The sequence below is a fragment of the Amphiprion ocellaris genome, chromosome 13 (assembly GCF_022539595.1).
Source record: "Amphiprion ocellaris isolate individual 3 ecotype Okinawa chromosome 13, ASM2253959v1, whole genome shotgun sequence".
NCBI classification, from domain to species: Eukaryota; Metazoa; Chordata; class Actinopteri; family Pomacentridae; genus Amphiprion; species Amphiprion ocellaris.
This window is the reverse complement of record NC_072778.1, coordinates 20,573,917-20,585,070: the sequence shown is the minus strand read 5'-3', so window position 1 is coordinate 20,585,070 and position 11,154 is coordinate 20,573,917. Positions and strand designations below refer to the sequence as shown.

The 11,154-nt window shown below is 37.7% G+C and overlaps 1 protein-coding gene across 1 annotated transcript; it reads right to left on the bottom strand.

Annotated features, from left to right (window-relative positions):
- Positions 1-163: 163 nt before the first annotated feature.
- simc1 (SUMO interacting motifs containing 1) lies at positions 164-10,093 on the bottom strand. The gene is made up of 10 exons (XM_023271689.3): positions 9,569-10,093; positions 4,647-5,453; positions 4,299-4,546; positions 4,075-4,144; positions 3,794-3,942; positions 2,647-2,739; positions 2,352-2,483; positions 1,652-1,808; positions 1,309-1,393; positions 164-396 (listed from the first exon to the last, which is right to left on the bottom strand). Exons 1-10 carry the CDS (start codon positions 9,704-9,706, stop codon positions 185-187), a joined length of 2,091 nt encoding a protein of 696 aa, XP_023127457.2. The 5' UTR covers positions 9,707-10,093; the 3' UTR covers positions 164-184.
- Positions 10,094-11,154: the final 1,061 nt, after the last annotated feature.

The window sequence follows — 11,154 nt, the reverse complement described above, 5'->3', positions numbered from 1 at the left end:
AAACTGACGTCTTTTTTTTTTACTATAAAATTGAGATTTTATTATGTTTTGACTTCATATGAGCCAATCAAAACACAGGCTTATTTAAAATACAGCTGTACCAATAAATTTATACAAAAATACAATGTTTCACAATTCACCTACAAAAAAACAAGCACACCAATAAGAACCAGTTTTATTTTATTCAACACTGACAAACATCCAGCAGGTGATCCTGTAGATAAGTTAGGGATTCTTCCACATGAAGAGGTAAGGCTTGGCCGATGTCAGCCTGGGATCTGGACAAGAAGGCCTCCACAGCTTCACGAACAGCGGGCTTCCACACCATGTCATCTGGCTTGTAGACTGATGTGCCAACACTGCCTTTTTGCTCAGCGAAGGACCTGCACAGGTAGCCTGTGGATAACATTTTAAAAAGCTGTGAGTTAATTGCAATGTACTTGCGAGAGTCAAGTAAAGTAATTTTACTAATGATGTGATGAAATATTTTAATTTTCAGGAATTTGGTACATCGGGCAGCAAAAGGGTTAATATAGCCTATGCTTAAAGGCATTCATTGGGTGAGAGAATATCAGCATTAAAATATCAAATATCAAATGGACATTTTTTGACAATACTAAAATATTCTTACTGTTGATTTTAAGTAAATATAAAAACACCTTAAAATAAAAAGTGTAGCAAAACAAAAAAAAAAAAAAACAACTCAGTAGAAAGCAGCCACAGTAGTAACCACAGATGATCCGACGACAGATATGTGTGGAAAAATGACAGAAGGATAAATTGAGACCAATGATAAGCAGAGAGGGAAAGACATTTAATAGGTATAAGCATCTAAAGCTTGTGGACCTTGGAATTTTAGAACATATATATATATATATATATATATATATATATATATATATATATATATATATATATATATATATATATATATCAGCCTAACCCTCTACTGTACAAACCAGATTCAGATACAATCTCATATGGTATCACACCACATATTGCACACTCACTGGAGTCTGAGGTTTCACACAGGTTTCAAGCACTCTCTGTCTGCTTCCTGGCAGCAAAACACTGGCAAGCTTCTCCAGTCAGTGAAGAGTTTGGTTTAGATTCTAATAGATCATCTGCTTTAATATTAATTTTTAATTGTGCTGAATAACAAGCAAGCTGAAAATATTGTGTACAAAAAGCATTTATTTTATTATTCTTAGACAGATTCCCATTGTCACCACCAGAAATTCAGTTTTCTTTATTATACAGAATTTATAGGAGACAATTTCACTGTGACAGCTAGAAATAGTATCTCACCTTTCATCGCTTTGTTATAGCTGAGCAACAACATCCAGAGGAGATGGACCAGCTCCTCCCACCTCTGCCACCTGTCATCGCCATCCTGGAGAAAACAATCATGGATCAGTTGCACACTAAACAGGGGCCTGTTTTCACTAACTTTAACAGTAATCTCTCCAAACAAATGAAAGACATATGGTATTAAAAAAGAATCCATAATTCTTGATGGGAAACATTAAAAAGAGGTCGACTCAGCTTTAAAAACTGACAAAACAAGGACTTGTAAAGGATTACTACATCTGTAAAAAGGCTAGTCAGGAAGATAATACATGAATATAAGATACAAGAGTCTGAAATTCACCGTCGGGTCTGGTGCCAAAGTGCAGTTCTTCAGAAAGTGAAGCAGCAGACTGAGCGACATGGGCAGGGAGATTTTCAGTGGGCAGGAGTAGTCCAGCAGATATTCCAACAGCTTACATCTCAGCAGCTTGCTCTGTAGGCTGTCCAGCAATAACATCCTGGGTGTACAAACAGAATGGTCAAAGACAGCTTGAAAAACTGGAGGATAAAGGAAGATGGTGCTATTGGGAGAACTATATAATTTTGTAAATTTATCAGCTTTTAACAAAATGATAAAGTACATTTGCATTTCAGCCCTGTAATTAATATGGCAAGTTAAACATGGTAAAACCCTTATTGTGTGATTGACAATGTATTTCAATATTCTTTGTCAAAAGACAAATACAATCCTTGTATTTTAAAACTAATAATGGTCAGCAATATTTTAAAAAAGAAAAAACAATTAATTAATTAATTACAGACTAAAATAAAGATTATTTTCATTTTTAATAGCATGTTTTTTTTGTATTTTTCACACTTCAACTCGTTTAAAAATCTAAGTAGGTTTGTGTAAAAAAAGGGGAGAAATTAATTATTCTTGCAATATTTAAAGCAATAATAATAATGGCATTAATTGCTACATATTTGACTTTTTTTTTCTTTTCACAACTGAGGTTCCCATAATCCAAACCTCATTCACTCATCTTATTTCTCCCTCTCACCTGTGTGCTCGTAGAGGCATATTGCTGATGAGCATATCGAAGAGCTCCTGGGACAGCTTGGCGGAGTTTAGAGCAGGAGAACGGTCCACCTCCAGAGCTAAAGACAGCATCCTTTGGAAGATGGACACCATTCTGCAGGGGACAAAGACACAAAGACTTACATGCGCAAAAGATTGGCATAGAACCAGCCAGACTAAAATAAAATGCATTCAAATCTGTTACTCCTTCTGCTTGAGCTAACAAGTCCTGATTTAAAAAGAAAGATTCATCTCTAAACCTTTATCTTGTAACTCACCTAATTTGCTCATTTCTCTCTCTGGTTGCTTCTTTACTCTCTTCAAGCTCTGTAGATTTTATAATGGCAGAAAACAGCCACTTGATGACATCCCTGTAAGAATAAACAGAGTCTAAATTATGCACATAATATGATTTCTTTAACACTAATTCTAAATACAAACCTGTATTAATTGTTGCCATGTGATAGGATGTTGTGTGATATTGCAAATGTCATGTCCTGGGTTCTGTTCAAGTTATCTTCTCGCTGTCAATTCGAAACAATTGACATGGCAAACCTATTTCCTGCAGCTATGAGTTTAATATACACAAAAAGATGGTAACAAAGGTCCAGTATACTTTATATATAAGATGTGAGTGGTAGAGTTACAGATTGTTGCATAAAAGGTAGGAATTAGTAGAAATGACGATTGCTGTTGCAAACTAAACCTGCTCCTAAGTAGCCGCACAAAACTACAACTTATAAACAATTTCAACAAAAAGTGAACAATTTATAGCTTTGAAAGGATTATTAGACCACGGTCACCACTGTTTTGGTCTCTTTGTTTGCTGTTCTTGTTCAAGTCATGCAGCGTTTTATTTGAAAGGTTGTCATGGGCAGCTTTTTGGACTAATTCCAAGCTGCTCAGAAAAGGTTCTCTCACTATATCCCTCTTTACTTAGCACAAAGATGACTTTTATTATCATGTCGCAATTCTCCTCCTTTAGGAACTGTTGAGTGTTAATTTAGTGTAGAGTATCTGTTGACTTTGCATATACAGCCTAAGCAGGAAAAAAAGGTGACGAAAACTATTTTTGGCCATCTAGTGTGAATTTTTAACTTTTATTTTAGATTTTAAAATGTGAGTTACTGTATGCATTACTGTATTACTTTTTTCCCATAAGATTCTGTAATTATTTAACCACCATGATAAAATTCAAACAAGATTGTTCATGTTGAAAACCTCTTGTGTCAACTTTAGAAAGAAAAACAACAGATGGTCTCATGGTTTGTTCCAAAGATACACAGTATAACTCATTTGAGGCATGACTTCCTGTAAAAAAAAAGGCTGCATTAGTTTTTGCTTGGCAAACCTACAAACTGAATGCTTGAGGTTTAGTCCAAATTTACCTTTCTTTATAACACAAGGCTCAATTATTAAACGCACCTGACTCGAGGAAACTGCTGATCACATGACAATGTTGCTTTTGCGATGGAGTGGTGAAGAGCAGATGTACAGCTTTTGGCCTGAAAGTCATCCTCCAACGTCTGCACAATATATTCTAGGAGCATGCGCACAACCTCACACTGATGTCTCTGTGTGTGGTCCAAATGAGGCAAGAGGATGAGAAATGTAAAAGGAAAGGAAATGTAAGTTTAATGAAATCATGAGCACATGTTTTACAGTTGTTTTTGTACATTCGCACATTTTGCTATGTGATGCCTTACCTGACTGGACATGACTGAGGTCAGTAACTCCCAATCCCATGGAATTGTGGTTTTATCAGCCATATGGTGTCTGCAATCAAAAAGCAGCTTTAATCACTGAGTTCAAAGATGAAAACAGGAGAGAGAAAATGGGAGATGTGATGCAAATGATAGACTATAAACTGAAAGGGAATATTCTATAAATAATACATTACTATTAACTTTTATTCCTGGTGCCCTCTTACCTCTGCGTCCTCATCAGCAGATTAAAGGCCTGCACACAGAGGTGATAGGAACACTTTGGGTCGAGCAGAATGCCACGGAGCAGATGGGATGTGATATCTTTGGGGGGATAGTAACCTGGCTGTAGTAGGTCAGACAGGAGCTGCAAAGTGCCTTCTGTGTAGTTCTCGTCAATAGTGCTGTAAACCAGGCTAAGGCTCTGACGGCACAACACCACTGAGGTTTCAAATAGTTCATCATCCTCACCTGTCTATGAAAAAAACATACAAAAAGGAGAAATGCCATGTGTTTAGACTAGCATACAGCAACAGTAAAACACAAATGTAAGCATCTAAATAAAAGTCACTCACCAGGGCTTGGGCTGAACCAGCCATCAATTTCTTAAGTGTAACTGGGCACACAAAAAGCCTGTCCTCACTACTCACTGCCCTGAAGTCCAAGCTCCTGCTCTCTTCATTCAGGTCTTCTCCATCACTTCCCCCTTGCCAAAGGAACACTGGACTGTCATTTCCTATATCCTCCCTGTATGTTTCATTGTCGGATTGCCACTCAGGTGTTCCTTCAGTTGGTATGTGTTCAGAGGGTGATGGTGACTCATTAAATGAAGACTCCATTTGAGAAGCATCTGATGCAATAGTTGTCCGTGAATCACTAGTGCAATCTGGTCTTTCACTGTTATTGTTCTGCTGTTTAAAGCATAGTGACATTTGTGTGCAATCTTCAGTTAACTGGACAGAACATTTAGATTTTTCCAGTTCCATGACATGAGTTTCAAGAAAAGGCAATCGTGTCAACTTTACAGCTGGAGTGTTATTGGGGGCATCCACTTCACTGCTCTCCTTTTGCTGCTGTGTTTGAAAATTCATACGTCTCCGCTTTGGTTTTAGTTTCCCACAGTCCTGCTGTGGAGCAGAAACACTGCAGTCTCTCAAAGAGTTTTTCTGCAAGTTAGAATCTTGCTTGTTTGAAATTTGATTTATATTAATACCTTCTTTGTTATATTGATAATAATCTGGCGGCAAATTTTCAGTCTCCTGCTCTGTCCCATTTGCATTGCTCTCAGTCAAGTCTACCACTGCCACGCCAGAGGAATTTTGCCTTTTGCACAGCTTCAGCTGTGGAGGAGCCCATCGGGGATCTGAGAGGTCGATATAAGGCTAGAAAAGAGAAAAATAAACAGAAAAAAATGTTAATAAGCTGTGATTGCTTTCATAACAATAGATATTAAAAATATGATCTCTGATGTTCTAATTCATAAAGCAAGAAAAGTAAGAAACCCATCTACTGGAAAATTGTACTATTCAGTCTTTGTGATTGTTTATTACTTTGTCTTAGATTTCTCAATCAAATTGGTTTTGAACCACCAAAGTCAGAATATTTTCTGTTGAATTTCTGTAGCATTGCCTTGTTAGGACCCTGTGAAAACGTTATGCGAGTTATACAATACAACAAAAATGTGATTGGACTTTCTCTCGAATATGTACTGTACCACTTTCTGAAAATCAGAATGTCAATAACCACAGTAGCATGTTTGTTACAACCCATTCTCCACGAATTAACATTTAATCAACTGGTTAAAAAAAAAAAAGAAAATGTTTCAGCATTGCCTTTAAAAGACCAACAACACATACATACTAAGTGATTTTCATACCAACCTCATTATAAATTTTTGTAGATTTAAAGCAGAGCATTTGTTGTAAGACTGAATGCAGTAAAACTAAATAGTTTTGTCAAGCCAGTGCATAATGTCACAAAACCTACAATGTTGGCATAATGGTGAGCCAATTTCTACTGACTGAGGAGAAAGAAGCTGTGAGTTGTCAGAGACCGAGTATCTGGCCCTTCATATGGAGATAGCTCAGCATTTTCTTCTGCCATTGTGTACAGTATGTCTGGAATCCAATTTGGTAGATTCATTTAAAGGTTCCATGTGGCAAAATAAAAGCTGTTAGGATAAGAGACAACTATTTCTGCCATTCTTGAAGCCCACCCTTAACTAGACAGCCTTCCAACTTTATAACCTAGTAAGAATTTTACTGCTAGGTTTCAGATGAGGAAACAATAGTCATCCAGCTCAAATTTTGAATAACCCTGCTCCCTCACGGCCCACTGCCTGCAGGTAAACTATTCAGAATGAGCACTTGCCTATCAGTACACCAGTTTTATTTACTTTGTAGAGCTGCTTCTGCTAACTTTAAAATGTCTCTGCCAATGAGCAAAGGATGGCAAATGTTTTGCTGTTGTCTCCATGAGTAAACCTAAGAGTCTTCCTGCACTCCCTCAGAGATAGTGGAAACTTTAAGACCAATTTGAAATAAATGAACAATTACTGGACATGTCACTGTGTTTTCATGGCACCTGTTGTGCTTTAGTGCAACCTAAGCTCAGCAAGTGTTTACTTCTGCTTGCTTCTCTCCTGTGCTCTGTGCTCATTTTAATATATTCAAATTCCTTATGAAGCTGTTTTAGGCCTTGTCCACACGTAGCCGGGTATCTCACAAAACGAAGATATTTTTCTACGATTCGGCCTATCATCCACACGAGAACGCAGATTTACATCATCAAAAACGATTCTTTTTAAAAACTCCGACCAAAGTGAAGATTTGCGAATTCTCCGTTTTATGCGTCTGCATGTGGACATCAGTAACCGGGGTTTTGCGTTTCGAAACGTCACCACCTGCGACAAAATATGTTCTTACGTCACATATGCGACCTGTGTTTACATTCGGTAACAGTATGGATGCTCTCACAAGGTTTTGGGTGCTGCTTCTTGTAGAGGCGCTTTTTACTTGCTTGTTTTTACAAGCCCAGATACTGCTCCACATTCAACAACACAGGCGAAGGACGACGTTAAGGACGGTTATTCTTACTCTGATTGGATAGGATTTGGGGAACTACTGCCACCTAAAGGTCCGGCATGCTTATGAACGTGCTTAAAAACACACTTGTGCGGTTAGGTGTGGATGAAGTTTTTTTCTAAAAACGAGGTGGTGTGTATGAAAGTTTTTTCCTAGACGGAGGGGACAGGATATTCGGTTTTACAAAAACCCTGCTACGTGTGGACAAGGCCTTAATTACACAGATTTCTGTTCTATTGTTAGACAACAGAGCATGTAAAAAATAGTGACTGAAACGCAGCCGATAAAGACTATACGTCAGCTGGCAGTCACTTCAGAGTAATTTTCTAATTACAGGGCTGTGTGACAAAGTCATCAAACAACAATTAAAAATGACAGCTGGATGGCAAATTCAGTGTTTCTGCATAAAATACTCACTTTGAGAGAAAGTTAGAGGCAATAGAAAGTGTTGGTCTTAAAAATCAGAAGGAACAAAATAGTTGACCACCCAGTAGCTGACATGTCTATGTCAGCTGCCGGGTGGTCAGCCATTTTGCTATAAGCTATCAATAACAGACACAGAGAGTCTTATTCCTGAAGGGGGCGTGGACAGCAGCAGCTCAGCTGCATTTATAGTTCCAGACACTGAGAAAGGCTGTGTAGAAAAAAAGCTAAAACCAGGAGTTGTGTAGTCATGAGGAAATGTGCCATCTTTGCAGTATTTTGAGCTGAAAAGCTGAAAGACACATGTGATGTGTGAGATCTTCATTATCTTGCTCAAAAGAGGCACATTATATCAATTAAAAACAGGCATTCCTATCTGGTTACTTAAATCGATCGACACTCCCCCCCAAAAGTATTGGAAGAGTGAGGCTGATTCCTTTATTACTACTGTAGACTGAAAACATTTGGGTTTGACATCAAACAATGAATATGAGACAACAGATCAACATTTCTGCTTGTATTTCCAGGTATTTACATCTGGATTTGATACACAACTTAGAAGATAGCACCTCTTGTTTGAACAAGCCCATTTTTCATGTGAGCAAAAGGATTAGAAAATGTGACTGACAGGTGTATTTTGTTGCCCTGGTGTGTCCTATTATACTGATTATTCAAACAATAAATAGCGCTCAATGTCTACATTCAGTTTCAGACTTGGGTTTTGCCTGTGCAGACTGCATTTATAGTTAGAGGTGTAACCAACATAAAAACCAGAGAGCTATTTATGGGTGAAAAACAAACAATTGTGAAACTAAGAGAAGATGAAAAATCAATCAGAGCCATTGCGCAAACATTGCCATAGCCAGTACAACCATTTGGAATGTCCTGAAGAAGAAAGAAACTACTGGTGTACGTACTAAGTAACAGACATTGAATGGGTAGACCAAGGAAAATAGCAGCAGTTGATGACAGACACATTGGGAGAGCTGTAAAGAAAAACCCTAAAACAACTGTTAGTGACATCAATCTCCAGAGGGCAGGGGTGAAAGTATCACAATCTAATGTTCACAGCAGACTTCATGAACAAAAGTACAGAGGCTACACCAGAAGATGCAAACTACTCATCAGCAAAAAGTGGGAAGGCCAGGCTGGAATTTGCTAAAAAATACAGAGATAAGTTTCAAAAATTCTGGAACAAAGTTTTACAGACTGATGAGACAAAGATGAAGTGATGGAAAGGCTTAAGTTTAGAGAAAAAAAGGATCTGTTCATGATCTCAAACATACAAGCTCATCTGTGTCATAGGCTTGATGTAGTTACTACAAGCAAAGGATTTGCAAATAAATATAATCTATTTTAAGTCTATCGGTTCCAGCACTTTTGCTTACCTGAAAATTTGGTGTTGACTATTTGGTGACAACGTTGATTATTGTTTAGAATATGTAAAGTAAGTTAAATATAATTTAAAATATTACATTGAGCAGCACAAACTGTAAAGCATATAAATATGCTTGCTACCTAATAAACACAGTATTGATGACATGGTTAAAACATTGGTGACGTTTAGACAGGGTTACTGTTATAGCATATGATGCTAACAGCTTTGTTTACCAGGTCAGACACTATCTGAGACCAAAATGTTTGTGTCAACAAGTAAAGCACCCAAATAAAATCACAACAAAAGATTATTTTACAATAATTAAGTTACTAGAGTGTACTCGAGCAGCTCTATATCACTAAGCATGACGGGTAAATGACCCAGTTAACTTTAAGTTAGGTAGCTTCACTTTAACAAGCCAGCTAATATTTAGTTGAAGTTTAGCTATTTGACCAAGGGCGGACTTATTAAGCTGTCAGTACCTGAGATAGGGGCTCCGTTGCGTTAGTTTTTGTGCGTCAAGGCAAACACATAGCAAAGGCAGCGATATTTTGAGCATTTTGAATCCAGTCAAAGCTGGTTGCTACAGCAACACATCATTCTGTTGGCTTACCGGTGGGATCCGGACATTAACGGCGCCGACGTCAATCCGCACCGCCGACAGAGGCAGCGGATCTGCGGCCACTTTATTGTAGCAGCCGACGATTTCTACATCGGACTCGTCTGAGCTGACAGTGATGACGTCTTCCATTTCTACTGACTCGTAGAGCCTCAGCAACTACAGCTAGGTGGTCCCTCACTACATGACAGCAGCCACGGTGCTAAACAAACACTGTAAATCCACACCGCGTCTGGTCGAAAACACGACCTGTATCCACCGGTGAGTAAAGCAACCTTCGGCATTTCCTTGTTCAGTGTGAGCTCCATGCACCGGTGTTGCCTCTGCATGTGCAGTCTATTAGCGCTGCCGGTGGATTCAAATTTTATGTCTTCATAACTCACGGAAATGACTAATTTAAATCTAAGTTACATGCGACAAATAAAGTACCGTGGTTCGTTTTGTTTCTAGCATTTCTGAGAGTTGTCGCGCTGCTTCCTGGTTTTCCTGGTTGTTGATCTTCAGTCGTTAGTCGTATCCCAACCTGCTCTGCAGCTAAACTGAGCTCCACCTGCTGGACCGGAGGAGAGGCTGCTTGGTGCACTTTCTACTCTCAGGCATATTTCTCTGGTTTATTTAAATCTAAATTATTTTACCCAGCAGCATACGAAAGAGCATATTATAATGTACAAGAATATATGTTAAAATTGGGTTATTTGTGATCAAATTAAATTGAATTGTTGAAGTTATCTTCTGATTTGATTCCTCCAGTTGGGCAGTTGAGAGAAGCCAAATCGGTTTTAATCACATTTTAATGATTCAAAACGGAGTTAGACAATGTTGTGTAAAGCCCTTAACGCTCAGTGAAACCTACTTTCAAAGTGGTTTTGGGTCTGAACCTGGTCTAACTTCGTCTACATGCAAGAAAAACTCTCAGATTGTATTTTTAATTATCTATTTATTTGCATTTTTACAATTAAAAACCGAGCCTTCATAAATCTGAGAGTCTGTTTTCAAGACCGTAAACCCTCTCTGGTACAATGTAGTCCAGATTCCACCTAGCTGAGTATAATGCTTTAAAATCTGGACCTGATTTAATGTGATCTGTATATCAAAAGGCAAATTTCTGACACCTTCAGAAATACAGTAAGGATTTCAAAAACTTGAAACTGTGTTTTAAAGACTTTTTAGCCTTTGTTGGATCGAATCTAGATTTGATTCCTCTGTATATAGTCAACATGCAAAAAAGAAAAGAAGTGAAATCTCTTGTTTTCTCCTTTATTTGAAACAATAAATAATTTAATTTAATTAATTAATTTGCATTCTTAGATAGTAAATGTTTCACAGATATGGATCTGGTCTAATTTGGTCTATGTGCAAAAAAGAAAAGCAGTAAAGTCTCTCTTTTTCCATTTTCATAAATAGAATGAAACTTTTACAGATAAGACACTCCATTTAAAAGACACTTTAGTCTTTCTGGCACAATCTAATCCAGATTTGATTAGTCTGCACACAGTGGTTTTAGATATGGAGCTTTTTCTGTATGTTTGTTTGTTTTTGCATTTTCACAAATAGAATAAGAGTTCCACAAATTTGAAAGT